The 15,811-nt window shown below is 47.0% G+C and overlaps 1 protein-coding gene across 4 annotated transcripts in view; it reads right to left on the reverse strand.

The window, feature by feature from the left end:
• The window catches only part of SLC24A3 (solute carrier family 24 member 3), a 185,877-nt gene that overhangs the window by 84,107 nt on the left and 85,959 nt on the right, over window positions 1–15,811 (reverse strand). For all 4 annotated transcript variants that reach the window (XM_040612246.1, XM_040612245.1, XM_040612249.1 and 1 more), the window contains exon 3: window positions 2,896–2,972. In XM_040612246.1, coding sequence (XP_040468180.1) covers window positions 2,896–2,972 — 77 coding nt within the window. The remainder of the gene's footprint in view (window positions 1–2,895; window positions 2,973–15,811) is intronic.

Here is a 15,811-nt window from a genome sequence, read left to right on the forward strand (position 1 = left end):
CAGAGAAGCCTGGGGGAACTTCCCTTGGGATTCACGGAGCTGGCAGCTCAGGGCAGACAGACACTGGGACACTTCTCAACTGATGCCTGCTGTCTTGGAACCGTACACCTTGTGACAGCATCCGACAGCTGAGGGGTCATTCCCAAGTACCATGGGGCTGGAAAAGGTGAATCCAGCTGGGTCCTGCACCTTGGGCGTGCACGAGCTAGAGCACGGTCCATACATTTTCTTGAACCGCAATAACAATGGAGCACTGATGGACCAAGGTATCAGTCTTGCTGCTTGCTAGAGGGGAAGAAAGTAGATATGTTTCTGTTGGGGACAGCAGATGCTTACATCTAGTTCTCGTTAAAAACAGATTTTTCCTTTTTATTCTGAAGTAGACGGTTTATCTTGAATTTCAGTCTTCCAAGCCCCATTTTGACACATATTACAAGCGCATAGAGCTTATGCAGAACTGACAAAAAAGTCTATGGAAAAAATAAACTATCTGGAGAGCAATTATGAAGCCCAAATCTAATTTAAAGTAGACGGGAAAATAACTGAACTTGTAGATTAAGTAGTCAACTGTATGAGAACATGTGATTTCATTGTTACTAAGAATGAAAACATTCAGCCCAGGTCTCATCTCTTTTAAATAGCTGGAAAAAACCATTCAGAGATGTGGATCACACAGAGATTAAGAATGATTTTAGCAATTCATATTTTTAACAGTCTCACTATAAACGTGTTTCTGTAACTCAAGAGATTTTTAGAAAATAATTTTTGTGTTAAAATCTAAGAAACATGAGGCTACAATGTAGCAATGTGCTGCTATAATCGTCACTTTTTGCCTACAGTGGCTGCATGGGAGCCTGCTAGTTGTTTTCCAAGTGAAGAGATGAATTTAACTGCACATAGTTAATCCCTTTCTTAAACAACTCTCATAACACTTTTTTGTATTACCCACAGTATAGTTACAAGGGTGCCAACAGGCTACTGCTATTTTTCAAGACTATATTACAGTTTTTACACACTTTCTGTATGGGTTAAGAGCACTTAATATATAGCTCCTTGAATTGACAGATAAGCAACAGTGACCTTTGCCTGTCAAAACACAAAAACTGTTTGAGGTGCAGCGCACTGACTGTCAGGAAAACAAATAATCAGCACTTGGATGCAAGCACACACCGGCCAAGATGCACGTCAAGACAGGAGTGAAATCCCACAGATGGTGCTGCATGACACGCTGACTGTGGCTGTGAAATGGACCCTCACACCAGAAAATCCAGTGTCCAAAAGTCAGGAAAGAGCAGGCCAAAGGCTGCCTGGGATGCACAGACAGGTCTCCAGGATGGCATTCCTTGGGACCGCTCCCCAGTTCCACCAATGCCATCCCCAGTCCTTCTTTCAAGCCCCACCCAAGCCCAGCATCTTGGACATTCAGAAGATGGCACGGTCCTGGCCACCAGCAACATGCAAGAGCCATCACGCATGACACTGACCTCACAGTGCAGAACACAGGGGCTGCAGCAGTTTAAGACAACCCCACTCTGCTGCTGGGACAGAAGCAGCTCAGAGCCCACGGGGTGAAGCAGCAGATCTGACCAGAGTCAAACAGGTGAAACCCAACCTGCAGCTTCACTCCAGACTTACAACAGAGGAGCTGAAGATCCTCTGAAGGTCGATCTCTCCACCAGCTGCAGAGAGACTCTGGGTGACTAGCTGCTGTGTGACACTACTTAGAGTGCAAGTTTATATGAATTTTTGGGAGAATTCTTGTGGGTGCTAAAAAATCCAGCTTGGGTCCAGTGCTCACTTTCCAAAACATCTCAAAGCTCAATATTCCCATGGAAACTTGGAAGCCTTAAACTTGCCTGATGAAGTCAATAGTGATGTTACCCAACAAACTTCTGCAACCATTTAGCCAAAAAATAAAAAATCACAACACAGAGCACTCACGATATGCAATACAACCTAATTTATACTTTAAAAGAAATCATGGATCATTGCACATAGCTCACGGTGACTACTCATTCAAGCTGACTAGAAGTTATTAAATGCTAAACATCCATTAGAGGTAGATATTTTCTTGGCTGCTGAAGAATGCCTCTTCACCCCAAGAAGCACCAACCTGGCAGTTCTTAAATGAAGATGACATTAAAAAAGAATTGTCTTCATCTACCTAACAAAAGGTGAGGAACGGATTTGGAGGGACAGCGCTTCCCTCTGCGAGAGAACTGCAGCTGCTGAACACAAGGTCCTCTAACACTAGCTAAATGCCTAGTGGACTGACAGACTAGGGTTATTTAAATAAATTTATCTTGAGTATCTTTAATTTTGGCCTTACCCATGCACACTACTTATACCAACTTGTTTGGGGGACAGATCACAAAACTCCAAGCCCAAAATTGCACAGATTTCTGATATCAGTAAGGTCTTTGTGATAAACTTTTTAAACGAAAACCCTCTCTAATATTTTTCTCCTACAGCTATGTCATAAGGGGTGCCACAAGGATTTCCAGGGGGAATTTCTGAGGATAAGACTTCACTACTTTTTGAAGGCAATTACATCAACGTTCTCCCTTGACCTACCAACCCCACAGCATCGTCATGCTCAGGGGCGGAGGGCAGAGGACCACAGCTACCTGGCAACCTCGGCAAAGCCAGTCTGTCTGGAGTAAAGTAACTTGCAGCAGTTTATTCACATTACAGCATGCGCCTGAACTCATGGGCTTTTAAAGGAAGAGGCTTACGTAAAACTGAACTATGTTATGCTCAGTGTAGTTACTGAAACACACTCTCAACCATGACTGAGAGCTGAAGCCAACGTGGGTGGGAGGTGGCACCAGCCTGCAGTGAGCGCACCAAGCCCTGTCCACAGTGACAGGAGAAATGCAAAGTCACAAAACTTACACAAAGGACGTGCAGGACCACAGCTCCATGTCTCCTGTCCTCGTTTGTGAAGATGTCATTGGGGAATTCATGGAGAGCTGCAAAAAGGGGGGGAAAAAAGAAAGCTCAGATGTTTAATCGGCTACTCAAAACCACCACATGTGCTGCAAAGTAATATAACAAAAAGTTGCTCCAGCCCTTCTACCAGGCAGTAGTCCTAAAACTACTATGGCTTAGTTTTAGGCTCTTAGTTTCTCATCTCTGTTAGTTTAGCTTAACTCCTCCTCTGGCAATGACAGCCTTTTCCCAAATGTTTACTGTGTAATTTGCTGCTGTGGCAACCATGAGGCTGTGTACAGACACCTTGGGGAGGGCAGATAAACCCTGAAAGCACAGCACTGCACTCTACTGAAAAGTTCCAGGAAAAAAGCACTGCACAGAGTAGGTGATGATGGGTCACTCCCACCAAGCATTCCAGAATGGAAGACTAAAAGCCGCACCACCACCACCACCACCACCACCACCACCACCACCACCACCCATGAGTCCTCAGCACCGCTTCCCGGGTGGCAGGGCACAGGTAACACGTACTCAGATCCTCAGATCCAGCAGGACATAATGCTCTCCAGACCGGCAACGACCTCCCTAAAGTGTCCTTCCTGACAGCAGGTACAGTGGGGGCCTTACGGCAACACCCCCTCAGCTGTTTTCACTCTTTGACCCTGCCCTGGTATCTCTGCCACCCTCAATGGAACCGTAACCACGTCAAGAGACCCGGCCTCCCCTTAGGGCAGGCACTGCGAGGGCAGCCTGCTGTGTCAGCTGTCAGGTAGCCAGCCAGCGGATGAAAGGGGACACAGCCCCAGGACAGGGGCAGGTTTTGAATTTTCAGATGAAAACAAATCCTTTCTCTGCCTCCAGACTTCCCTCTGCCTTCTCCGAGACGTCCTTAACACAAACAAGACATACAATGCATGGCACTAGTGATGCCGCGAAGGTTTGACAAAGATGTATCAAATGTTCCGGAGAAAAAAGGCACAAGGGTGCAACTCTTTGGAGTTGGAAAGATTTCCATCGGGAAGACTTAGCATTACTGCAAAGCCCCGCAAGCTGTAATGCTACGTGCACCGGCAAGCCAGGGTCCTCCTGAAGGCAACAGCCCAACAGGGTGTGCCACCTCTGAAATGCTGGAAGCAAGTTTTCTGTGAAGATGCCATGAGAGTGGGGGAGGGTTCCCACCTTCCCCGCGTGCTCCTGCTCTGCCCAGCCAAAGGCCACCAGGGAGTCTGTGTAAAGCGGCTGAGCCCAGGGGCCAGCTTCAGCCACAGAACCACTGCTGCCCGCATAGACGCAAGGACAGTGCTGGAGGGCTCCTTGGCACGGCCTGTGCCTGCTCCCCACAGCAGCTTTTTAGCTGCACCAACCCCAGAGGCGAAGCCGTCCCTCCCCAAACGAAGGATGTACGCCTCTACTCTGTAGCCAGGCTGCAGGACTCGGGCAGACCCCACAGTCTAATTAGCTTCAGAAACAGCATCTGTTGGCAGAAGTGAACCATGAAGAAACTTCACACAGAAACATAATTATTTCAAATAATGATACAGTAGAGCAGGGGAAAAAACAGCAACCCAAATCAGATGCTGTTTCTCTCAGTAAAGCTGCTCACTGGCAGGGTAAGTGGATTCCGCTCCTGACCTTGCTGATCTTCTCATGACCACCATCTCCTCGGTGCTCTACAACACCTTGCTGTAGCCCAGCTCACGCAATGGGGAAAAAAGAAGGCATCCTCGGTGGTCAGAAGGTGACACACTGAAGATGGTAATCTCCCTCCAATCCCTTCCACCTTCTGAAATGACAAGGCGGCACCTTTTGCCAACAGGCAGAAGAACTTTAGTCACACAGCATCTTACAAAGCAGTGGATTTCACTCCCCAGGGATGCTGTGACAGGCAAAAAAGTAGAAAAGGCCCAAAAGGATTGTCTGTTGGTGATACTAAGTCTGGCAACCTAAATGCAAACTCCAGTCACTGTAAACCCTGTCTTGAGCAGTCGGCAAGGGTATGCATGGGGAGAAGAAATGGTCTTTACATGCTCTGTTGCATATACTTTCCTGTAAGCATCCCCTACCAGCCACTTCCAGAAGCAGTGGGCTAGGCTAGGTGGCCACTGTGTCAACTTCCTAACTCGGGCAGTCTTCTAACCAACGGGAGAGAAGAAAGGGACATTTTGAAATCTGCAGTGAGAGGTGATGGAAGCAGAGCTGTGACCTCCTGGTTGCTCAAGCATTCATGCTTTTGCTTCCTTCCTCCTTACAGCAGAGAAAAGCACTAGCTCCAAAGTAATGAACTTACACCTAGAGGGGGCTGGCACTTCACCTTGGCTTTATCACCTGGTTTAAGTCCAACAGAGTCATAAAGTCCTAGAAATGACACACTAACAAGCATCCGGGACAGATGATGGCTCACTGCACCAACCCAGAAAACAGCTCAGCAATTTAGCTTGTTCAACATGCCTTCAATAAGAGCGGTACGTTTTTTGTTAGATTAGCAGTCATCTTTCCAAAGTCAAGTAAGTAATAACAGTTGAGAAGAGCATGCAACACAGAAAACCTTTGCTGCAAATATGATGTTGCAAGTCATTTAAACAGAAATTACTTCCATTTACTCAAATGCTTTGTTACTGTTCTAGATGTTAATTGGATTATAAAGCACTTAAGAACAGTCTGCCAATTAGGTTGCAAGAATGGCTTTTGGTTATAAACTGGAAAACAAGTGTGAAGATGATGTTCTGGCATTCCAAGCACTTCTCAGTAATTCCAGATTTGAATTGCTCAGTAACAACTAAAATAATGGCTTTCTTCTAATGGTCAGTTCCGCATATTCAGCCTTGAATCAAGCTGCTTTCTTCCTGGCTTTCACATCGTTATCATCAATAAAGCTCCAGCAATTGGAATTTAATTAGTAATTCCATAAATGATTAAATGGAAAAACAACCCAGCTCACTCACAGCTTTGCTGCCTATGAAGCAAAAGGTATATACATCTTTATTTTGTTACTAATGCATCTGAGGAGGAAAAAAATCCTTGTTTGCATAAGCAGTCTTTCAATCAAAGACTCAGGTTAACACTGCTAATTGTATTCCCAAGCATTGGCCGATATCATAATGAGTCCTAACAAACTAGTGGGAGCTACTGGAGCAGTACAGATGGCACCTTTAGAACTGATCTTCTAATGAAGCAGCACCAGCAGTACCCTCGACATCGTGATAAACAACATTGCCAGCGCAGCCACGACCGTGGAAACCCCGTATCGTGCTGGGTGAGAGGGCTGCGCACCACAGCTCGCTGAGAAGCCCGGTGTGGTAACCCACTATCAGCTCGTGGTTTGCGTCCAGCACTTGGGACCACACACACCAACGGACCGGGACTGCTCGTGCCTAAACTCCGGGTGGGCTGGGGAAACCCGAGTGCCCGGGGGGTTCAGGTTGGTGGGAAGTCTGGGGAAGGCAGGTTGAGTGGGGACTGCTGGCACCTCCCAAGAGAAATGCCAGGTGTGGGGACCAGCCCAAAACACACAGGGGGCAGGTTTCGGCCTTTTATGAGAACTAGCAATACCTGTGACTTTTTATAACAACTTGGGATTCACCTGCCAGGAGTTGCAGTATTTTCTTCTGAAGTAGAGCTGGTACTGCCAGGAGGCCACTCACCCTCCCACCCCCAAGGCATGTACTGTGCCAGATGCACACAAAGCTGCCAAAAACATGTTTAGGTGTGCAACCTGAAGAAACTAGCCAGACAGGCACCAGCACAAAGACAGGAGTTAAAAAAACAAACAAACAAACAAACAAAAAAAAAAAAAACCACCAAACAAAACACTACAGAAGATGCAAGACAATGAAGTTAAAATAGCTGGAAAGGATTTGCCTTTCCTCAGCAAAATATTATGTGAAAATGAAAAGTTTTCACTGTGATTTTGTTAAAGAAATGTTTCTGGCCATTCACCAGACGGTAAGGCAGCACAAAGGAAACACGAGGAGGTATGTTTTTAGCAATATGCAGAACAGTTTGCTAACACACATGCGTGCATACGCTTCCCGCTTCCCTCTGCCTTCCTGCAGCTGCCTATGAGATTTTACCAGGACAATTCTGAACAGACAAAGACAATGGAAACCCAATTCCTTTACCAAGGGTCTCTACAGGGTTCAAGGAAACCAAAGTGTACCTAAAGTAAAAGCATACAGAAAAAAACCCCAGTGTAAAAATAGAATAAGCTTGTCACTACCAACCTTACCATGCACAGCAGAAACATCTAATCCTCCCTCAGATTCTGGTTCCCTCCCTCACGCTGCTGAAATGCACCTTCTTATCTGAGAAAATCTTAATGTGTCCATCACTGCCTTCTCTACGGCATTGTCTGAACACAAATGCTTTTAGTGGCTTACACTTGAATGTATGCAATTATAAAATAATGTATGCAAATTTGAAATCTGCTGCATTTTTATTAGATGCATCAGGTGCAGATGAGTACAGATAAGAGGAGAGCTTTGCAAACACAGGAGCTCCTTTCTAAGAAGAAATAAAGGCTGTTGCTGGAACACCACTCCAACAACAGCTGCCCTACTTAGCCAGTATAAAAAGCTCATAGAGTTTGTTATTTTGCTTAAAAAAAGTCCTCAGTTGTTGTACAGAAAATAGGGGCAGATTTTGCCAGGCTTATTTTGATTGCATCAGGGAAAAAAACCACCACCTTTTCAATGAAGTTAAACTCAAAGAATTAAACATTTCTGATCGATCCACTCTCGTCCTGCAGACTTTGCAGCTATTGGGCCTGCAAACTGCAGAAGGGCAAGCTCTTCACACAAACTCGGCACCTCCATGGACATTTTTTGCATGGACACTAGGTACAGTGCTAGCTGCCAAGCCCAGGCCCATACCCTTGCAGTGGCACTGCAGCACCCAGCACTGACGGCATTTCTACTGCAGATACGTGAATTCCAGCCTTCCACGGTGTGCAGCTCAGTTTCACTTTTCAGTTAAATGAATGGTACACATTCTCAGAAAACAAAGTGTGGGAGCATGATTTTTTAGGGTTCAGTTCAATCTTGTATTGGCAAAACTGTAAAATTACTGGCAGATATTAGAGTTATTAGAGTTTGGAAGTAACTGGACTATTAACAACATACGGATCAGCTTTGTGAAGGAGGATAAATAATAAAGGAGCAAATCAGCAGGTGTGAAAAGTTGCACTCTTCTGCAGCAGCCAAGGACCTACCAGCAAGACCTCAGATGTCTAGACAGGTAGCAGCTGCTGCACAGAACGAGGAGCCCATACCTTTTGAGAGTGGGGCGCATGGTACCCTCCGCAGCCCATGGCACAGCCCCAGCTAGCACCAAGCAGCAGTGGACTTGCTGCTGCTCGCTCACACAGCAGCACTCACAAGGCTATCGATGCACACGCTTCCCTCACCCAATTTAGAGGAAGATTTTGCATCCATGCTTGACAGGGAAAAGTTATTTTAGTCATAATACAATGAGTTGGAATAAATTCTTGTTCTTTTATTCTCAATCAGTGTGCAATTCATTAAGATTGGGACCCTGCTCAGCCTTGGCTTTAGCTGACTTACAAAATGATCCATGGCACCACTCTGCTCAGAGGATTTGCCGGTGCTGTACAAACCTGCCTCCGTTCCACACAGTCAAGCTACCCCAGGCAGTTTGCATGCCCTGTGAAGGACAGATGTGCAGACAAGATGCTGCTGTACCATTCTTCTGGGCAGCAGCAGGGAGTGTTACCCTTTCAAAACCCTTTTCCCTGCCACTGCTTCCCCTCTCCTATTTAATGTTTCCACCTTCCCAAAAGGATTCTTTTAAAGAAAAACCCAACACAGTAATGCATTGATAGTTCTCAAAGCTGCAACGTACAGTTATTTTTTTAAAAAAAGTCTTTATATTGCCAGCAGTGTACCTGCTCTACAGACAAGAAAACTCTTGGGAAATCTGCCATAGCTTTCATAGATAAAAGGAAGAACTGAGAACGTTCAGCCTAGGCAATGAATTATCAGCAAAGAAAATGGTCAGAAATTTAAAAACCAGGTTCATTTTCTCACGTTGTCTCCACCATTCTCTCATGGCCAGAGGTAAGTTGCATCAGTGCTAGGCACTGCAATCCTGAAGCATCCAAACAACTACTGGGGAAGAGGCCCAGCCTGTATTTGTACACAGCTTTCCAGGATAATTACTCTGCCCAGTGGCCCCTGTTTGGCTGCTTGTTTCCAAGGGGCTCTTCAGAAGCGGGCTGCATGTCCCATCACAGGGTAGAAGATAAGGCTACAGAAAGGCACAACTTGAAAAGAAATTACCTGAGTGGGCTGGATTAGAAACCAGGATTCAGATACACAGCTCCAACATTTAGGGACCGTTAGCGTTCACAATACCAACGCTACTTCAGCCACCGTTAAAAGTCCCAGAGACAGCTATACTTCTGCAGCTGGAAGAACAGACAGACATTTAGCTGCGCCAAGCAGCCGGGTGCGAGCTCTTGCCTAAACCCAGATGACAGATCGTTTGCTCCTGTACCCAGCTTGAGGCGCTCAGAGCGTGCCATCTCGCAACAGGAAAGCAAATACATCACTAGCAACAACCACAACAGGAAGAGAACTCAAGGGAACACCATTATCCCAATGCATGGATGTACGTGGTGCTGTATCTTGGGCAGTGCCTGTCATGCTGGCCTTCCTCATCTCTGGAGGGATGCTAAGAGAGCAGCAACAGGATGAGCCAGGAGGATGGACAAGCCGCCAAGCATGAAACGCTGGAACAGAGACCACCTCTTCAACCTGAAAAAGGTGGAGTGGAGCACAGGCTTCTGAAACTGAGCAGCAAGAAGAGGGAGAAAAGGGACCAAGTGCTCACCAGCTCTCCTGGTGCGTCAGTGAGAGGGGCCAGGGGATGCAGGGCCACAGCCACAGCAGCCTGTCCCACCGTGTGCGCAGGCAGCACGGCTTGTTGTCACAGGGTGCTGCAAACCCAAATCTTCCACGGCTTCACAAAGCACACTGACAAGTCAAAGGAAGAGAAGTCATCCGTCAAAGACTAGGAACATAAAAATTGTTCCCATGGCTCAGAGAGTCCCCGTACAGCAAACAGCTGCAGCCAGGCAAAGTGCATCAGGAAGCGTCCACACATGCTCGCTTAACAGGTTTCTTTAACTTCTACTGTTGTCATTTATGAGGGAAAGATACCAGTGGAGTAGACCTTGTGATGTGACCTGACAAAACATTCTTTCAGTCAATGCCAACAGCTTTTCACACAGGGAAATAAAAAGATACTTTAAAATAATTAGTTACCTTTTTTTTTTTCCCCGTCCTTAAATTCACTATTTTAAACTCAAGCTCGAGATTTTTGACGGCTTCACGGTTAGCAGTAACAGTACATTCACCACCTGCCTGCACACTGTCTAGCCCAATTTCCTGACCTCCAACAGCATCCCCTGAACGGTGTCAGCTTTGACAGTGCTGTAGGCCTTACCAAATATACAGGAAAGTAACTGCTACATCCTTGAAGTCTGTCCCTTACAGGGAGCAGTGACCCAGTGAGATGAGCTTGCAGACACAGGGGGGTGAGGGGGCTCAGGAACTGCTGGGTATGTTCAGCTTCACAGCTACCACCTCCTGGAGACTGGCTCGAACGGGGATGGTCCCACGCTCTGCAGCACACCAGTCTCTGCAGCCAAACCCCAAGGGAACAGCTTTACAATCATGTGGTATGAGACAGCAAGGGACTGTGACAACCTTTAGTTGTCTTTAAAAGCAATAAGGATCGGTCAAATTCTCTCTGAGGGGAGAGTGGTACCTTTTTGTATATATATGAAATATATATATATAAATTTTTATTTTCTGCCAAGTAAAAATGGTGTTTGCATTACAGGAGCATGATCTAAATTCGAGGGAGCCAAACTATGCTGATATATCAATAATAAATCATTTTGCTAATGCTTTACTCATGTTGCCACTTAACTGCTTAAAACAAGCAGCTGAAACGGCGTGGGGGTACAGCACACCGTTATAAATCATGCAGCACCCCCCCCACAGCTGATGGCACTGTTCCCATACCCTGCAACAGATTTACAAGGGTTGGCTCTTAGGAGGCAACGGATGTTCAGATAGCATTCTCCGTGTTTTTGCAATAATGAACTTCTAATTACCAAAACCTAAACATTTACGGTGGACGTTCAGGCAACGATGAGCTTACACACGCTTCCCCTTCCTTGGGCATTGCACGCTGATTTGCTCGCACAGAGGAGTAGCGGGCTTACACCCAGCACAAAGGATGCTGATGGCAACACACTGAACAAAAGCATTTTTACATTCTTCCAGGCTGGCTCTTCAGCAGCTGTCAACAACGCACCCAGAGCATGACTGTCACAACAGGGAGCCTTGTTACAAGTCAGTGTCAGCGAGTCCATTGCAGACCAGCTCTGACTGGCAGCCAAAACCTTCCCTGCAGCACATCTGGGTGGGTGCCAGGTCACCTTTTCAAGGGAGAGGCATGGGGCCACCCAAGGCTTCCTGGAGGAGGGGGAGCAGGGTGAAGCGACACTGCTTCACATGGCCAGATGAGGAAGTTCCTTTGGTGAAGACAGCAGGAGGGAGCTCCCCCAACTCTGGACACAGCCCCAAGGGTCTTAGCAGAGGTCCTGACTCAGAGGCCAGCCCTTGACACTGGTGCCGTGTGCCCACCCCAGCGCCCTCTTTATTAGCAGCAGCCTTTAGAAACTAGGCTTTATGGGACAAAAGAAGAGCTGCTGGAGCAGATGGAACATGAAGCAGAGCAGTCTTAGACAGAGATGTGAGTACATGAGCAGAGGGCCTCGGTCTGCATATGATCAGCAAACATTTCCACCTTGACTTTCTGGGAGCTCTCCGGGAAGGTGCAGCCCTTGCAGATGAGAGGCATATCACACTGGTAGCTGCACTCAGGAGCTGCAGAAAGACATCAAGTTCCACCTGAGGAATTCAAACCAGGTGTCAATCACACAGAAACACCCCATCACAAACCGCTCGTCCCATGAACTTCTCCTTGGCAAGCACTGTGGTTGATTTGCTACATTCTCTTATCAGAAAGCAGCCCTTTAGCTAAATACGGCAAAGATGTGCTGTGGGATCCTGCCAGGATATAAAACCCATTGTCAGTGCACCCTCTTAGTCACACAGGGCAATTTATTCAGTCTGGGAGCTTTTTTTTAGGTATTAAGAGTAGATACAGGTGTGTCAAAAGCTCTTGCTGGAAGACACCCATCCTGGCTGAAGCGTGCCACTGAGGCCAGGCAGCGGTGCAGCTGAAGGATGCTGAACTGCCTGGCCAGGACGTGGGGCAACCGGGGTTACCGGTGTCAGCACCTGGGGTGAAGCGGTAGACACTGATGGATCTTGTTGGTGGGTCAGAATACCCCCAAGGCCATGAAATGTTGTGCATCCCCTTTGGAGGAGGTTCATGGTGGAGGGGTGTGCAGCCCCACTGCATCCCTTATGGAAACCACTGTGGGGCTGGCGAGCAGCTCCAGCAGCGGCTGCCGGAGCCTGCAGCCAGGACCCGGGGGCAGGAAGCTCGGCATGGGAGCAGCACTAGGGGCTCAGACAGCCCTGTGCATCCAAGAGACCCCGAAATCGCACGTGGCTGCTCTGGGGCACCCTGTGGCTCCCTGCTCTTCCTCTCTAAGTTAGCATGTATGATATGCACAGAGCCGGCAGTGTGCCGGGCTGTTGTCTGAAACAAAAAAATAGTGGCTATGTGCCTTCTAATGAGCCAATGACTTTCTCTCCCCACACTCCTGCAGAGCCTGGCTGGCCTGGTGCCCCATGCAGCACCCGTGTGGGGAGGGAGCTGAGCATCACCGGGGGTTTCCATCCATACCATCTGCCCACCACAGCACTACAAGAAAGCAATGTGCCCCGGCCTGCTCGAACTTGCCAAAGGTTCCCTTCTCCTCAGCACCCAAACTGGCCTTGAGCAGGATCCAGCACAGAGTACTACTGTCACAAAAAGTTTCATATCACAGATCCAAAAAACAGAGACAAGGAAGGACCCCGGTATTTTTCATGATGCACTGCAAGCCTTCAGTCACCTGACTGGTTTAAAACATGCAGTTTCCTAATGGAAAACAGATCTGCTTCTGGGCCAGCCACACACCACAGATCGGGAGCCTTGCCACCAAAGCCAAGCATCTGTTTTGGTCTCCCCTTCCCTGGAAGGACCGTCCAGCCGCTCTGCAAGCCGAGCGAGCCTGCAGGACCCTGGTAGCCTCAGCCCCATCAGTCACTGCTTTTTGCTGCTCTCCATAACAACCCATGCCTCTTCAACGACCAAATCTGTCTAAAATTGCTCTCCCTAATACCCGCATAATTAAGTGTTCGTTTAAGGATTTATGTACTTCAATCAACAGGAACACAACTCTGCCCAGGCAGCTTCCCAAGCCCCCTCCCTCCTCACCCCCGCCCACAGGGGTCTGTTTCTGCTCCGCCAAGAGCAGATGCTCATCGGAGGATGCACTCATCAGCTGGATGAGGCGCAGAGCCTGGCTGTGCGGCTGTGGCCACGCAATGCCATGTGGAGATGCCTGTGGGTGTGGGGGCTTTGGGTGACGGCACCAGCAGGTTAAACTAAGTTAGGGTTATCACCTTACACCATGCCAGATGTGGGTTTTTTCCCCACACTAGTCTTTAGCTTCCCTTACCAATGGGACAGTCTAACAGCCCAGTTAAAAAGCACTTTTCAATTACAGATAGCTGTTATCTTATCAGCTCCTCTGTCAGAGATTGTGGCAAGCAGCACAGTGATGGGAGCATCACAACTGAACCTGTGGAGCCTCGCCAAGTACCTGTTTACAGGTGCCTCTTGGCAGGATAAGCCAGACAAAGCAGACATGGTATGAATAAAATGGGAGAGGTCTGCATTTTTTTTGCCTATGGTAAGTTATGTATGGGCTGGAGGAAAGAAAGGAAGGAGAAGACTGAGGAAGGGGAATACAAGATGATGAACCACGTGCACCACAGGGAATTCAGAACTGGCAGCTCATTTGCATGGGAAGTGAGAACAAACATCGCTCCTTCCTAGTCTGGAGGAAGCACTCATGAGAAATCACTGACTGAAAACACCACGCACAGCAAGCTTCCCCATCTACCAATCTATGCAAACACCCTTCACTGAATCTCCTGAGAAGCCCCATTTATGCGTTGTAGCACTAACTCTAGGAAGGGAAGCTCTGGCCAGACTTGTGAATTCCAACTGCAATGATGTTTTATCTACATGTAAACCATGCACACGTATAAAACAGGCGTGGCTTTGCTAGCATACCTAAAGGCTTGCTGCTTGTGATTCCATGCCCATCTGATTTTCACATGGTCAACGTTTAAGATGTTCAGAGTTGTACAGAAATTGCAGGGTGCATTTTCTTTGCCATCAGGCACATGTGAAGTGCTGCAGCCCATATTTTGTCATCCCCCCATTCTTTAGACTCTCCTGGTTGTGTGTCATTTCAGCGTGCCTCCAGGCTCAAATACTGCTCCGTCATGTGGCTGTTCCATCATGCCAAGCATATACACACAAAACTAGTCAGATCCAGAAGAAGTTTCCCTGAAACAGGTGCTTTCTGTGGATGCAGAAAGTAAAGCCTTGAAGGCACAAACCTCTATACACAAGCAGAGCCCTTGTGAAGTCAAAAAGGTTCTGCCTTGGTGTCAATGCACATGAATAGTTTGCAAGGTCAGAGTCAAATCTGACACCTGGGACAACAAGCAAACATATCTAAACACAAGAAGGGGAAGAAATCAGAAATAATAAATTATATGGGAAAGCATATGGTTCAGAGAGAGTTTAAGTCGTATAACAGCAGCAAGTGACCTTTAAAGATAAGTTTATTTTTTTTTTTGTCCAGTAGAAGGTTTATTTCCACCACTGCAAGATTCTGGCAAGTGCTTTCCAGAAGCTCTTAAACTTCTGTGTTTCTGCATTTGTTTGAACGTGCCATAGCTTTTGTTTTGTTTTGTTTGTGTGTGTGTCCCTGTCCGCCTTCAGCAGCAGCAGTTACTAGAATTCTAGAAGGAAATGCAGGGAGGCAGCAGCAGAACTGCCCACAGTTACTTTTACAGACCTAAACACAGCTGGTCTTAGATCAAGATGTTTCCTTTGACAAATGCAGTACTTATGCAAAGATACCTGTTATCAGCCACACACTCTGGTCAGAAATAACTGGCACAAGGAAGGTTCTTAGCAAAACCACAGCAAGAAAAGAACAAATCTCTGGCTAGCTCCTGTCCTCACAAACTGCCAGAAATTCATAATAACTTACTGGCTTAATTACAGCTAGTCTGGACTTCTTTTGATTGGGGACAGAATATAGTCCTCTTTCACTGCTTTATTTTGGGGAACAAATATTTATATTATGTTTGTATTGACGGGTAAGCTAACCAAAAAAAAAGGTAATTTTTTGCAAGAAGCACTTTTATAAAGCCACCTGGAAGGGAACAGATGCTGCTGTCACATCTCTCCTTATCTTGGGGAGAAAAGGGAGGGACTTTTTCACCTCTCAAGATCCCAAGCGCTGGATGCAGGGATGTCATGGGTTTAAAGGAGGGGAGCAAATTCTCTCAGTATGCTTCAGCCATATCATTATTCTAGGGGTGGCTAGGAACCTAGATTAGTGCAAACCAAAAAAAATCTCCCACAAGCAACCGAAAAAAAACCTCCTGCAAGCAAACAAACATTTGGGACTGTCCAAAGCATGTCAAAGCTGTAGCTTAAATGCATGGTCTGGGAATGCTTTCTGCTGCAGATGCTCCTTCCAGCCCCGATATCACCTTTGCCAGGTGCAAGATGCTGGTCACGTAGTGGCCATACCGAGCTCAGGCTACCTGCAAACGTATCTGTCCCTATTGTTAGACATCTG

Source organism: Falco naumanni, chromosome 12 (genome assembly GCF_017639655.2).
Source record: "Falco naumanni isolate bFalNau1 chromosome 12, bFalNau1.pat, whole genome shotgun sequence".
In the NCBI taxonomy this organism is placed as follows: domain Eukaryota; kingdom Metazoa; phylum Chordata; class Aves; order Falconiformes; family Falconidae; genus Falco; species Falco naumanni.